We start from the raw sequence: 15,977 nt of genomic DNA on the forward strand, positions 1-15,977 counted from the left end.
ATATAATCTAAACCATTTGGAAAATTTCAAATTGTTAATAGCCAGTCTATCCAGATACACATCATGGTTAAAAATGTATTCACGAACCTTCCCTCTTGAATTCCGGGTAGAAGGATTTTCAGTTAGAGCAGGATATGATTCAAGCAACCTATTGTATCTTAAACTCCAGACTTTGCATCTTGGTAAATGTTGGAAACACAACTTAGGAAAAACCTTAACCGGAGAACCTATTACAGATCTCCAGTAGTTAAATAAAGCAAAATGAATACAAGCTCTGATGGAAGGGAGGAAGATCTCAGCCCAAACCAAAGCTGCAGGTGTTTCAGGTGAAAGTAGGAGCAATTTCTTGAAAGATGTATTCTGGATGGCCTCCAGTTTCACCAACTGGGAATCATCCCATCCCCACACAGAGCGCCATATAGGATCTGAGCTATAACTTTAGAGCTGGTGCGACCAGATGACCCCCTGCCTGGTTGTAGGATCTAAGGATTGCTCCAATAGATCTCACAGCCATTGCTCTACTAGCTTCTATGTGGGACCATTTTAATAGGTCCTCTGCCCCCAACGGAGGGAATAGTGACCTTCAGCCCAACCTTGACCAGGAAACGGTCCATGGTCCATGACAATGCGGAGATATGGACTACCTCCACCCACGGATGTGCCTGTTCCGTACAGAAGACCACATCGAGAGTATGACCTGCACAATGCGTGGGATCAGAGATTGGGATGATCTCCTGGGGTCCAAGCAGCCAAACCACAGCCCTGTTATGGCTCTTAGCCCAGCAGACCCTTAACTTCCTTAAATCCCGCTGCCTTCACCCAGTGAATTATAAAAGGTTTCCCTTAACCTACACTGGGACCAGTTAAGGAACCTTATTTCTCCTTCTTTACTGATCTTCCCAAGCATCAACTGAAGCCAAAACACATGTAAAAGGAGTGTTCAGTAGTAGATATTTATTATAAATAGCAAAATATAACTGAAATGTAAGAGATACAAGATATTAAGTCTTGCAGGTACAATATTTGTAAGTATATAATGTTCAATTCACACAAGCTATTAAAATAATAAATATACCTAAGCGTCCAATTCTGAGACTAACTTCCAAGATCCGCTCTTTAACTCTCTCTCTCGGTCTCCAACCGACACAATTCCCCCAACTGTCTCTTAGTCTCTCAGGCCTTATATCTCCTTCTGACGGAAGCTTCCAGAAGAACCTTTATCTTGCTCTCTGATTGGTCAAGAGAGCCTTCTGTAGCAGTGATGTCACTCTGCATTTGCATAAACCTCCCTTTACTGCCTGAAGAAGACCTCCATTGCCTGGAGCCCTGTTATTACAACAACAACAACCCCTCTTTTCATTGGAAGAGATTCACAACTATCCCTTCTTTCCTGGTTGGGAAGAATAGGAGGATTCCAGAAGTTTCCATTTCCACTAAGATTAGGAGCTCCCAAATGTCCATGGAAGAGGTTTTCTAAGGCATGTGCCAGGTCAGAGCAGGGAACGGGGGGGTTCCTCAGGGGCGGGTTACTGTTTGTCAGCTGAACGTGGGGCTCAGGGTCCCTAAGAAGAGGAGGTGCTCAGGCCCCCAGAATCTCCTCTGATCCTCCAGGACAGCAAGACTCAGGGAAGGGACAGTCTGCCAGGGGCTGAGAACCGCTTGGACCAAACCTTGAGGGCACTTTCCCAAAAGCTGTCCAGGATTGGTTTCAGGGTCTGGCATTTTCCTCTCAGAGGACCATCAGGATCTCAAAGACCACTCCCCATTTTGGATTTTGTTTTTTGACTGTGCTGCCCTCAGTGGAGACTTACTTACTCCTAAGGTGCCATGGAGGTGAGCATGGAACGTACAGGGAAGATGGCTTTTGCAGCCTTTTCCACCATTGAGCTTACCTTGTCAAAAGAGAGCAGGAAAGTAATCGGGAGGAGAAAGCAAAGTCCCACATTTGCTCCCATAAGCTCCCCCTGAAGCTTTTCCCAGCATGCCCTAGTCCTCAGTCTCCCTTCCAGGCTCCACCGTTTCCTAGAGAGATGGAAACCTTCAAGGGAGAGTCCTTGGGGGTCAAGCCAAGCTCTCCTCTGCTTCCCAAGGCCTCCTTCTTCATCCACTGCTGATCTTTGGAAGGGAGACCTAGACTGCTCTTGGGAAAGTTACTTTTGGAGGGACAGGGACTCCCAAATCCTCCCAGTCTGGCTCTAACATTAAGTATGTCAAATATCTGCAATGAACTGGGCCAGGTCTTACGCCAGGAGTGGGGATCCTGGAACACTTGCTTTGTATCTCCATTAAGAAAAAGACTGAATCTCCATGACTGGTGCTAAGTTTCATACTCTTATGTAGGGATGTAAAGAATATTCTCCAAAATTCGAAAATTAGGAGAAATATGCCTAATTCGACAATTTCGATAACATTTTAGAGAGAAGAAATTCTGAGCAGTTCTCGATCAATGAGTAAGAATCTTGAATGTTAGTCATTTAGAAATGAGGGGAAGAGACAAAACTTTCAGCTGACTCTCGGATGGCCAGGATTTGCATATTTTGTGTAAGAAAAGCTACCATTCAACCTGGAGGCTATTTCTTTTGTTAGGCTGATTCCCCCTCCAACTTTGCTCATTAACAGCTTTGCTTTGAAAAACAAAAGAGAACAAAAGGTGAGGCTTCTGCCCTTTATGCCATGCTCTGACATTCAAATTCTCCCAGAAGAGAAGAACTTCAAATCTCAAAACTTTGCAGGAAAGGTCTTGGCCACAGTTTTTTGGATTAAGACAGGCATTTTGATGATAAAAAAATGACTAATCACTTTGATGAAATACAGTTACATCACTATGATCTGGAGACTACCTTGCAGTGGAGACATTTGGGTTCTCCAAGGCCAAGAAATTCAAGTACACACTTGAACTGGGAGGCTAGAGTTGGGGTACCCTCAAGGACCATCCAGTCCAACCCCCTTCTGCTATGAAGTAATACATAGGAATACATGGCATACTAGAGGGCATGTAGTCTGACCCCTGTTCAACATCAGGAGGATGACACTGGAAGATGGGACAAACTGAGGGTTTTCTTGGCATGAAGAGGAGCTTTGCCATGGGATGACCCTGAAGCTGAGACAGTGTGACCATCACAGATGAGAAGGGGAGGGGTCGGATGCCAAGTGGCAATGCTCTTCTGCCAAGCAGGAATCCTCAAGAAGGAGCAGAGTGGGGTGCGATGGCAAGAGTTCTGCCATGAATAAAACCTACCATGAAGGAATACTTAGGAGTTGGAGTTGAAGCTGAGAGGATGTGACTTGCCCAAAGTCAGCCAGTGAATTTCTATGGTGAACAATTTTTCTAGTTCAAGAAACCAATGACCTAAGCCTCGCAAATTATAATAAGCTACTGCTCTCACATCCGATCTGGATGTTTGCACAGAGCCCTTTCCTCTTTCCTGGAATTGGTCTCTCTCCAAAATGGAGAAGAGGCAGCCTCATCTCCTGTCTGAAGATCATGCATGAAAACTGGAAGCTCAATGCCAGGCCCTGCTGTATCGTATCTTTACTGCCACATGTAAAAAGAGCAAGGAAAAACACCTGTCACAGGAAAAGAAAGCAAATAAAACCTGATCCTTTCTAGTCCAGGTTTAGGTCCTGGGCAAAAGAAGGGAAACCAGGATTTGACTTGGGAGTTAGCGAATGTTGTGTGCCCTGCCCTGCCTGCCCTGGGGCCTCCCTGGGGACCAAATCCATCTCCCTTCTCTTCCCCCCTCAGTCAGCCTTCACACAAAGGAACCAAATTTAGGGGTCTCCCAAAGGCATCTTGAGGCACCCACCTTTCCATTCCTTTCCTGCCAAGGAAACCCAGAAGGAGCCCTTCTTCCTAAGCAGCCAACGACCAAAGCCACCAGCCTTCTAGAACCCTATTCAGGCTCCAAGCCAACCGCTAACAATGGTCCAAGTTCAGGGCTGCTTTATTTGTCTGGATGAATGCTAGGGAATTCTGGGAACTGTAGTTTTGTGAGATATTTAGTCTTCTCTGTCAGACAACTCAGATGCCATAATAAACTAAAATTCCCAGGATTCCCGAGCACTGAACTAGGGCAGTTGAAGTGGTTTATTTCTGCAAATTGGATTATTTCTGCAATGTGTTTATGACCACTGTTACTATTTGAGCATCCACAAGGCTCTGTGGGTTTGAAGGGAAGATTCATCATCATCATCATCATTATAATTTCTGCAGTGTTATTTGAACCAGATCTGAGAGAGCCCTGCAGCCTGGATCTGTCCAAATGCCAAATATTGCCCTCTCAGCAAAGCCTGGAGATATTAACCTTTAAGGACCAGAATTCCTCAAAGGCTGACTTTCCCAATCTCTCCTGAGAGACCCTCCTGGACCTAGAACCCTCAAAGAAAGGGTTCCCATTGAATGGGGGGCCCATGTCTTTCTGAGTCTGTGGGTCCAGAGGAAGAGGACTGTTTTCCAGGGCCCTCTTCCTAACCTCACAAGGCAGCTCTTAGCATTTGCCCAACACTGCTCTTGAACTTGCAAAGATCAGGCAAGCAAGATCTGCTTTACTGTTTGCAAAAAAAGATGGAAAAACAATGGGCCCTTGGTATCCTTTGGGATTTAGTTTGGATAGCAAAATCCATGGGTGCTCAAGTCCCATTATATAAAATGGGTGACCTTGGGTAAGTCACACTCTCTCAGACTCAGAGGAAGACCAATGGCCAGCTGGAAGGCATACAACACACACACACAAACACACATCTACATGATGAAAATGGCATTCATTCTGGGCCATGAAACCCACTGCGTGGGAACCTTGGGCAGTAGACACTCTCTCAGCCTCAGAGGAAGACAAAGGGCAAAGTGGAAGGCAAACTTGAAGGCAAGGAAACCCTGGGAATAGGGTCACTAGTCACGAGTTCAAGGCACGCAGCACACCCCCAGCCCCCAAACCACACTCTCTCAGCCTCAAAGGATGGCAATGGTAAACACCCTTCGACAAACCCTACAAAGAGACTCCTGTGACAGTATTGCCTTAGGATCCCCAGGAAGGAATTGAAGGCACACAATTCTCCCCCAAAGTCTGGGAGGAAAAGGAGGAGGAAGGCTTAGAGGAAGGTCCTGAGGAGGAGGAGGAAGAGGAAGGGCTTATAGGAAGGGCCTGAGAAAGAGGAGGAGGAAGGCTTAGAAGAAGGACCTGAGGAGGAGGAGGAGGAGGAGGAAGGGCTTACAGGAAGGGCATGAGGAAGAGGAGGAGGAAGAGGAGGAGGAAGAGGAGGAGGAAGAGGAGGAAGGCTTAGAAGAAGGACCTGAGGAGGAGGAGGAGGAAGGCTTAGCCTGAGGAAGAGGAGGAGGAAGATGAGGAAGGCTTAGAAGAAGGACCTGAGGAGGAGGAGGAGGAGGAGGAAGGCTTAGAAGAAGGACCTGAGGAGGAGGAGGAGGAAGGCTTAGAGGAAGAGCCTGAGGAAGAGGAGGAGGAAGAGGAGGAAGGCTTAGAAGAAGGACCTGAGGAGGAGGAGGAAGAGGAGGAAGGCTTAGAAGAAGGACCTGAGGAGGAGGAGGAGCAGAGAGGCCTCTGGAGGATTCTGCAGAGGAAGAAGAAGGAGAAGAAGAAGGGGCTCCTGAGCATACTCAGAGGCCTCTGGGGGAGAAGCCACCGGGAGAAAGCTCCTGGTTGTAACTTATTATTTCTATTATTAGTAGTAGCATTAGTATTATTAAATTTATGTAAAGACGTATTTATAAAGAGTATCTCAGTGAGTCTCTATATTATAGCATCAGGAAAGATTTTAGCTGTTGTTAAGGTTTGGAAATGCTGTTTGGGGTCCCTTCTGACTTTGGGGCCCTTTCCTCCTCCATTTTGGGTTCCCTGAAGGCCTCCAACTGCCATCTGCCAAGTGCTGAGGCACAGGCAGCCATTTTGTGTCCCAGCGGCCATTTTGTGTTCTGGCGGCCATTTTGTGCTGCTTGTGACTCTGGGGAATAATGTTCTGGAACCTTCTCTGAGTCTCAGTTGAACAGAGGCCTCTCTTTTTCTCCTGAGGCTCCAGAGAGAGAAGGAAGCCAGGCTCCTTGGGCCAAAAGGAAGGAAGTGTGTCTCTTTGTGTGTCTTTTGTGTCTCTTTTCTGAGAAAGTTTTCTTATTATACAGCTCTGCTTTTTCTGGGGAACAAGGGTTTTAAAAGGGATCAGAAATCGGAGGATAGCCTTAATACAAGCCTTATTCTTCTTCGTCACAAACATTGGGCTTTGGCTCCTAAGAGGAGGCTAGTCCCCCAAAAAAGGCCAAAAGTGGCTCCTTTGGGAGGTTTTAAAAGTCTCCCCAGTTTCCTTATTAATAGATTTTCAGGCAAGAAGGAAGGAGACAGACCAGAATAACTCATATTACCAAGAATTAAACACACAAACATAGAAACAAACAAGAACAACAAAAATAAGGATTAGACAGAAAAGCAAACTGCTTTTATTGAAAAAAGCAAAACCATTCTTAACAGGATAAAAATCGACTTGGGTTCTTCTATCCTTTATAACCGACTGAGGCTGTGTCTGCACTACAGAAATAATCCGGTTGGAAACCACTTTTTTTCTTTTGTAATTTATTTATAAACAATCCTTTGCAAACAAAAATGAAAAAAATAGCAAGACATTTGCATAACAAATACAGCTACAACAACAAAAAAGTACAAATACCTATAACAAGGTCAGATCAATTCCAGAATAACTCTGGGCCCATTCACATTACCAAAAAAAATCGGTTCTGAAACCGATTCAATCACGTGAAGTTCCTACTCACCCCGAATCTCACACAAGCGAATCCGGGGCTTGCACACCCGTTCCGTGTTAAATGGCCCCTAGCGCGGGTCTTTTGAAATCGGCGCAAATGCCGTTTCTTTTTAAAAACCCCGGGTCCTGGGAATGAGAACTTTGGCCTCGATCACGATCGAGGCAAATTGAGGGAGGGATTTAGGTCAGAGGGTGGGCAAAGGGCAAGGCATTTCCTCCCCTCATCGGAGGGGAGGGGGAGGAGGAAAGAGCCCTGGGAAGAAGGGAGCAAGGGAAGGCATTCTTTAGGAGCCTCTTTTCCCTGCATCCCCTGCCCAAAGCCCTTTTTTCCCTGCATCCTCTGCCCAAAGCCCTCTGTCACTGGGCATTCCTTCCCTTGCAGGAGGAAAAAATTCAGGTCACGAACGGAGCTCACGTCAGGCAACCCCCCCCCCCTTTTCAAATTCAAACCATTTATTTTTTTTTAGCAACTATGCGCATTGTTTATATTCCAGAGGCAGACGGAGCCAGGCTTGCAGTTTATATCTTTGGATTTCCTTGCTTTCTGCAGAGGCGGAAGCTACAAATGTTGCAAACAATCAATGTTACATTTTTAACAATTTTTTTTGAGCGAACATGTGCATGGTTTATATTCCAGAGGCAGATGGAGCTAGGCTTGCACTTGGATATCCTTGGATCTCCTTGCTTTCTGCAGAGGGAGAAGCTACAAATGTTGCAAACAATCAATGTTACATTTTTAACAATTTTTTTTGAGCGAACATGTGCATGGTTTATATTCCAGAGGCAGATGGAGCTAGGCTTGCACTTGGATATCCTTGGATCTCCTTGCTTTCTGCAGAGGGAGAAGCTACAAATGTTGCAAACAATCAATGTTACATTTTTAACAATTTTTTTTGAGCGAACATGTGCATGGTTTATATTCCAGAGGCAGATGGAGCTAGGCTTGCACTTGGATATCCTTGGATCTCCTTGCTTTCTGCAGAGGGAGAAGCTACAAATGTTGCAAACAATCAATGTTACATTTTTAACAATTTTTTTTGAGCGAACATGTGCATGGTTTATATTCCAGAGGCAGATGGAGCTAGGCTTGCACTTGGATATCCTTGGATCTCCTTGCTTTCTGCAGAGGGAGAAGCTACAAATGTTGCAAACAATCAATGTTACATTTTTAACAATTTTTTTTGAGCGAACATGTGCATGGTTTATATTCCAGAGGCAGATGGAGCTAGGCTTGCACTTGGATATCCTTGGATCTCCTTGCTTTCTGCAGAGGGAGAAGCTACAAATGTTGCAAACAATCAATGTTACATTTTTAACAATTTTTTTTGAGCGAACATGTGCATGGTTTATATTCCAGAGGCAGATGGAGCTAGGCTTGCACTTGGATATCCTTGGATCTCCTTGCTTTCTGCAGAGGGAGAAGCTACAAATGTTGCAAACAATCAATGTTACATTTTTAACAATTTTTTTTGAGCGAACATGTGCATGGTTTATATTCCAGAGGCAGATGGAGCTAGGCTTGCACTTGGATATCCTTGGATCTCCTTGCTTTCTGCAGAGGGAGAAGCTACAAATGTTGCAAACAATCAATGTTACATTTTTAACAATTTTTTTTGAGCGAACATGTGCATGGTTTATATTCCAGAGGCAGATGGAGCTAGGCTTGCACTTGGATATCCTTGGATCTCCTTGCTTTCTGCAGAGGGAGAAGCTACAAATGTTGCAAACAATCAATGTTACATTTTTAACAATTTTTTTTTGAGCAACTATGCGAATGATTTGTCTTCTTGAGGAGATACAGCAAGGGAAGCAAAGGTAAAGCTAATGTTGCTTTTAAAAGCATAAAAAAAAATGCATGGCAATCCCATCCTTTGCCTGGGACAGGGGCAGATCTGACCCAAAAGCCCACAGGTTTATAAAAAGAGAGAGAGAGAGAGAGAGAGAGAGAGAGGCATCTCTCTCCCTGCTTCAGCCGCTGAAACCCCTGTGCCTGGCTCTTTAAAAAGGGAGGACACTTCCCCCGATGCCCTGCAAACGTCACCATGACGATAGCTTGATTGGCAGCAGCCACCTCCAGAATGCATTCGATTTCTGTCAAAATGCATTCGATTTCAAATTTGTAGTGGGCACTTGCTAACGGAGCGATTCGGGGGAGGGGCATCCGGATCAGCCCAGTTCCTTCCAGGTCTTTTAGACCAGTATGAATGGGGCCTATGAGACACAAGGAAGGAAATCAGAAAAGACCTAGAAAAATGGGGAAATTACACTTATGGCTATTAGGAAAAATGTCACTGATCCAAATGAGTTTCCTTCCTGAAACACTGTTTCTGTTCCAAGCGATACCCATCATCCAGAATGAAAAACCCTTGAATCTATGGCAAAAGGAAATCTCAAAATGTATTTGGAATTTAAAAAAGAGCCAGGATAAAAAGGAAAATACTTTGTGATGACAAAAGTAGAAGAGGACTTTATTATGCTGCTTGTTGTTTAGTTTGGACTAGAGAATGGTTTATGTCAGAGAATGAACAATTGTTATGTCCGGAGGGTGAACATTTAAGATTTGAGTGGCATGGATTCCTAATTTACGGTAAAGAGAAAGTTCATAAAGAAAGCATAAATCATTTCGTAAGAAAAGCTCTATTAAAGATCTGGGGAAAACAAGTGTAGAATATGTCCAAAAATACCTTTATGGTGTTTGCCGCATGAGGCTCTTTTTGGGAGGAAAGGTATCCAGAAAACTAAATGGTTAAGATACAAGGATGTACTGAAAGAATCGCAAGGAAAACTAGAGATCAAAACACAAGAAGAACCTAAATCCTAGATTGTCACTGGTATCTTTATCGTCAAATGAGGGAGAGGTTTAACATAGATGTGGAATTAGAAGGACTACAAAATGCAAAATGGGAATTGTGGAAGCCATGCTCCATGTTCATTCCATGCCTGATGAGAGTGTTGGGTGCGAGGCATTGGAGAAGCATCCAGCTGTGTTTCTCTAGCCAGAAGCCAAAGGAAGGCCTTCTCCTCTGAGGGCCACTGGGGAGGTCAGGAGGTTTCAGCAGATGATGCGCTCATTTCACATCTAGCTACAGGGACATAGCCAGGGTCCTCTCCAATTCCCCATCCCCTGACCCCCCTCCACTCTCACAAGGCATGGAGTGTCAGGACCATGGTGAACAGGTCTGAGGAAACGACATGCATGTGGCCACTAGATGGAGCTGTTGTGGAAGTCATTGACAGCTCTAGTGGCAGTTAGATGTCTTAGCATTTAAACAGTGCGCCATTGTAAGGTTGATGCAACTGTCAACTGTCATTCTCAACTGTCACTGAGGAAGAGTCAGACAGTGTGTGCCTCAGAGTGGGTTGTTACTGGTGTCGATGGTGGAGGGTGTTGATGTGTATAGTGTTGTACACAGTGGAACCTCTTATAGGAATAAAAGCCTCAGCTGAGAGAAGATTACAGTGTCTCTTTGCTCACTGAGAAAGCGACAGGTGTTTCTTCAGCTCACAAGCTACTGACTACAGTCAAGGTGCAGAATCTGGCGCCTTACTTAACGTGTTGCCTCACGTGCTGCTCAACATAGCAACATCAAAAGTGTTTTAACATGGAGTATCTGTTGTGTAGGGGAGCTGCAGTGAATATATGCTAGGTCCAGTTAATCCTCTGTCACCTGATGTTTTCAGGGGCTTTCAAAAGTGTAGGTTTCTCTCTCCTCCTCCTACTTTCCACATTATCTTCAGCTCTCTTGAGTTGCTCAAAAATGACTACCAAGGAGTTTGCACCCCATCAACTCAAAAGCGAGGAGAGGAGATAAGTTGCAAGGGTCTTCTCTTGCCAGGAGGCTGAGGCAAAAGCAAACTGCTGTGCCCTTCCTAGTTTGTGTGATCTTCCTCATAAACAACTTTGGCCATCCTCACCACCTTCTGGTGTTGCTTGTCCACATGTGCCTTGCTTTTTCTGTCTGTAAAATGTTGGGGATATGGGAGACTATCTCTGGATCTAAATTGGGGGTGGGCTCAGTGGCCCTCAAGTCCAGAGTGCTCCCCAGAACTGTTTTTTTAAAATGACATTTGCCTCTGAAATTTGGCAAGAAATGGCTAAATGCACCATAATTCTTTTGTGGCTAAATGTACTATATGTGTTGGGATTCTCAGTATCTGAATCCATCCTGAATATCCCAGCCATGATTTAAATTAAATTTTTAATTATATTTTATATTATATTAAAAGGATTCAAGACAAACTGATCTCAAAGTCAGTAGCTTTTTTCTTGCTGACAGAATTTAAAGTTGATTTCCTAGAATAATACTGAAGTGATGAAATAATATTTGGATGCACCATGTGTTTTCCTCCCCTTTTGTTTAGTCACTCTCTGGATGAGGGCTATTTTCTATTTCAGGTGACCTTTGCAGATGTGGCAGTATATTTCTCCAAAGATGAATGGAATCTGTTGACGAAGAAACAGAAACTTTTGTACAATTATGTAATGATGGACAATTATGAGAATGTGGCTTCTGTAGGTAAGGAACTTGAATCCATTGCTCTTTCTATGAAGACTGAGGGCCTTTTCATACTATATTATCATGTCGCTTTGGTTCCACTAGAATTATAGAGTCATAGAGTTGGAATAGACCACAAGGGCCATCCAGTTCAACCCCCTTCTGCCATGCAGGAATACACATTCAAATCACCCCCAAGAGATGGCCATCCAGCCTCTCTTTAAAGACCTCCACCAAACTCTAAGGGAGTATATTCCACTGTCAAAGTGCTCTTACTGTCACAAAATTCCGCCTAATGTTTAGATGGAACCTCTTTCCCTGTGGCTTGCATCCACTGCGGTGTGTCCTTTTCTCTGTAGCAGCAAAAAGCAAGCCTACTCCTTGCACAACATAACACCCTTTCAGATATTTAAACATGGATATCGTATCCACTCTTTAACTTTTTTTGTCCAGACAAAACATAACCAGCTCTCTAAGCTGCTCCTCATAGAGCTTGATGGTTTCCAGACCCTTCACCACTTTGGTTGCCCTCCTTTGGACATGCTCCAATTAGTCAACATCCTTTTTGAATTGTGGGGCCAGAACTGGACACAGGATTATGCCAAGTGAGGACTGACAAAAGCAGAATGGAGTGGCACTATTACTTCCCTTGATCTAGAAACTATTCTTGTATTGATGCAGCCTAGAATCACATTGGCCTTTTTAGCTGCCGCATCACACTGTTGGCCCATGTTCAACTTGCGGTCTACTAGGAGTCCTAGATCCCTTTCAAGCCTAGTTTAATTGTGATAGCAACATCCTGTAGAATATTTGAATCTGTAGTTCAGTGAGGCACTACTGCTCTCCAGTTTCTAAGGATTCTAAATACTCCATCCTAAAGTGCCAATTCTAGGATTTTATGGAAAGGAGCCATGGACATTAATGCTTTTCTCACCCAAATGGTACTCAGGACATCCCTGAGCAAGTTTCCTACCTTTTTGGCTCCTCTTCCATCCTTTTGAGGCTCTGGAGAGCCTTCTTGGGGGAAAGCCCTCCCTTGGGCCTGCAATGGTTCAGAGAGGGCCCAACAGTGGCAAAATGGCCTCCACTTCCTCAAAGGGATGCTGTGGGATGTTGAGGGGCAAAATATTATTTCATCCCTTCCCCCCCCCCCCCCCCCCCGGGATCTCCCCCAAATCCCATTAGTAGTCCATGCCTGTCTTATAATGTTTTAAGGCTGCTCCCTGACGCTTGACCCTCACCAAAATTGGAGTCAAGGTCCCAGCCCCATTACTCTGCCTTTGCCAATGAGTTATTTGTATATTGATTATCCTGCCTTTCTCAACAAATGGGCCTCAAAGTATCCCTTTTATGCATCACACTCTGTGGGTATGTGTCTGTGATGGAGAGACAGAGGGAAAGTTAAAAAATATAAAGACAGGGAAAAGATGCTGAAAATGAGATGCTGAAGTGATGCAGATGGGCAAGAGGGAAGGAGAGCAGAGGGAGAAAGGGAAGGGGATCTGGCAGATGGGAGCCAGGAGGGGAAAGCAGGAGTAAAGCCAGGATTGCCTAGCTCTGTCCGGAGAGGAAGGGACCTCTGGGAAGGGGCAGGAGAGGGGCCTTGGGGATTGGGAGACAGCCACGAACATGACAGATTTTAAGAACTGAACTGATGAGAACCAGCTCAGGGCCTTGTTTTCAAACATATTAATGGGTTCCATTTAGAAATTTTGAGCAATGTCTATGAAGAAAGGAAAGTGTGACAGAAAAATTCCTTTTTCTCTAATGTTTATTTTCATACCTGAGCTTCCTTAGCTCCATGGTTGATTCCAGAGGCTCTTTGTTACCCGAAATGATGGAGTCTGGGGAGGACACTGCCAAGTGCTATGCTTTTAAGGGAATTTCATACTTAGCTCAGAGGAGAGACTGAGGCAACAGTGACATCGGGAGTCATCCCGTTCTGTTAGGGGGATTACATGCATTCTCAAGCCCTATATAAATGAACAGGGCTCCGCGCAGTGGAGCAGCTGCACACGCCACCGCCACAGGCGTGATTAACCCTTATGGGGCAAACTGCCCCTTTTCCCAGTGTGCATTTTTGTGTATCCTGAAATCCGCGTAAGGCATGCCCACCTATGACACAGGTGCACTGTACATGCATACACACACATATAGGTGTTCACGCACACACAAAAAAACTAGCTAACAAAGGTGGGAGTGGTGAATAGATGTTAGGCTTTCCTAATGGTAATAAATAACCTAGATGGACCTTGATTCCAATTGCTGAGGGTCCAGAATGGGGAAAGAAACCAGTAACTCCCATGACAAGTGGAGCTGGCCAGTGTAGTGAGGTGTTTAGCAGTGTAAACCAAGAAAGTGTCTGTCTGCAACTGGACTGACGCTGAAGAACAGTCAGTTGGGCCTGATCTTTATAGTGAAATTGTTGCTAGTGGGCAGAACCCAAGTTTTCTATAAGGTTTAAATCATTTTAGAATGTTTTCTGGGTGGAGAAAATATGGTCCAAAATCAAATTGAATGCAATGGGTGCTTGGTGCAAATACCTCTGACATAAGAGATTAGCACACTGGTCCTCAGGTCCTTGTTGGCTCTGAATTCCAGTCCCATTCACAAGCCAATGTACAGCACAATGTGAGCACGATGCTCCCAGATGCAGCTCAACAATAACATAGCACAATATGGAAACAACTTTCCAGATACAGGTTTTGGCAATGCACTGACCACATTTCACACTTAAAAATAAGTCACAGACACAGTTGATTTCATCCGAATCTTTGGAGGCTCAAAATAATAAATGGAGATGCAAAATAATAAAAAGATCTGCAAGCTCTCCTCTCTGACTTCCATCATGTTCACCATCTCTTGTATACACAACTCCAATCCAATCCTATCCACAACAATCCAGATGTGTCCTGTATACTCTATTGGTTGTCATTCATCTCCTGGTGCCACACAGCATGAAGCATCCGCTGCAGTTAGCTTGCATCATGCCATGTGCTCAGACACAGCACTCTCTGGCCGCCTCACAGGAAATGATGCCACTTTTCAATCAAAATATTTTACACATGTTTTAAAGAATCTTTATTCAACAGTCTGTATGACTATCTGCTTCTATTGATTACCTCAAGGTAGTTCCCCCACAATCTCTTCTTTGCCAGCTCCTGTGAGTAAAGATATAATCGTTTCATGGATTTGAGGCATCTGCAACAGGGTCCTGCTCAGGTCACCCACTCCAACTTTACTAATTTAATATCAAATAGGGAGGCCTGAACGTAGGGCTAAATCTTGGGCTAACACTTTCCTCTCTTAACTCAGTATTGTCTATCATTACCCTTCTTTACAGAAGAACTTGTCAGTCATGAGAGAGCCCACACACCAGAGAAGCCATACAACTGTCAAAATTGTGGGAAACATTTTGCATACAAGTCGATCCTTGTCAAGCATCGGAGAGTCCACACAGGAGAGAAGCCATACAAATGCCAGCATTGTGGGAAATGTTTTTCTTGGAAGTTAAGCCTAATGACACACCAGAGAATCCACACAGGAGAGAAGCCATACAAATGCCAGCATTGTGGGAAAGGTTTTTCTCAGCAGTCAAACCTATTGAAACACCAGAGAATCCACACAGGAGAGAAGCCATACAAATGCCAGCATCGTGGGAAAGGTTTTTCTCAGCAGTCAAACCTACTGACACACCAGAGAATCCACACAGGAGAGAAGCCATACAAATGCCAGCATTGTGGGAAATGTTTTTCTTTGAAGTCCGACCTAGTGAAACATCAGAGAATCCACACAGGAGAGAAGCCATACAAATGCCAGCATTGTGGGAAATGTTTTTCTTGGAGGTCAGGCCTATTCAATCACCAGAGAGGCTACACAGGAGAGGAGCCACACACATCCAAGCAGTGAAGGAACATTATTTTTGTTTTTTAATAATCTTTATTAAATTTTACAATAAAAAGTACAGAAAACAAGAAGATTGACAAAATTTCAAATAAAGTTTTAAAGTTATGTTTTGTTAAGTTTAGGTTTTAATTGCTACTAGTATAGCCAATTGTTTTGGGTTATAAATTTGGCTGGGGATTATGGACTGTGGTTTAGGTTAGTTAGAGGGGGGCTGGGATTTGTTGCAGCTATCTAGAATAGCAATGATAGCATTTGGAATTTGTGGGATTTTAGCCAAAGAAAGTTGGGGACCGGTAGTAACAGAAAGGGAGCTAGTTTCTTCAAATGTCTGGGGCAGGGAGAGATGGTGTGTGTGAGAAGGATGGCAAAGTGGGGCTCATAGTGGGGGATAGATGATGGGAATTGTAGGTGGGGGCTTGGTTTGGTAGAAGGTGGAGTTTTAGGTTTTGAGGTTTCAATATATTCTGGCAGTTCTGGCTTAAACATATTTCTGATATGTGTTTTCAATAAAGGTCTTTGCTGTTTCAACACACTGGATTCTTTGATGCACAGAATTTGTGAATATGCACAAAACTGACACTTTCTTCTCTCCTCAATCCTCAGCTCCATTCCCAGCTGTAAGAACAGCAGAGAGAAACATCTATCTATCTATCTATCTATCTATCTATCTATCTATCTATCTGTGTATATACACTATACACAGAGAGACTATTACCAAAGCAGAGCCTTCCTTTCCTGCCTTTCCTGGGCTCCGTTGCAGCCTCTTCAAAATCTCCTCAAAAGAAGGAAGGAAGGAATGAAGGGAGGGAGGGG

The 15,977-nt window shown here is 44.2% G+C and overlaps 1 protein-coding gene across 1 annotated transcript; it reads left to right on the top strand.

Annotated features, from left to right (window-relative positions):
* The first annotated feature begins 11,166 nt into the window (after window positions 1-11,166).
* LOC149276484 (uncharacterized) lies at window positions 11,167-15,535 on the top strand. Its single transcript, XM_089503592.1, has 2 exons — window positions 11,167-11,279; window positions 14,602-15,535. The coding sequence occupies exons 1-2, from the start codon at window positions 11,246-11,248 to the stop codon at window positions 15,165-15,167; spliced, it is 600 nt and encodes a 199-aa protein (XP_089359718.1). The 5' UTR covers window positions 11,167-11,245; the 3' UTR covers window positions 15,168-15,535.
* The last annotated feature ends 442 nt before the right edge of the window (window positions 15,536-15,977 follow it).

The sequence above is a fragment of the Sceloporus occidentalis genome, unplaced genomic scaffold, assembly GCF_023333645.1.
Source record: "Sceloporus occidentalis isolate IW3139 unplaced genomic scaffold, rSceOcc1.0.p SCAF_237, whole genome shotgun sequence".
Lineage (NCBI taxonomy): Eukaryota > Metazoa > Chordata > Lepidosauria > Squamata > Phrynosomatidae > Sceloporus > Sceloporus occidentalis.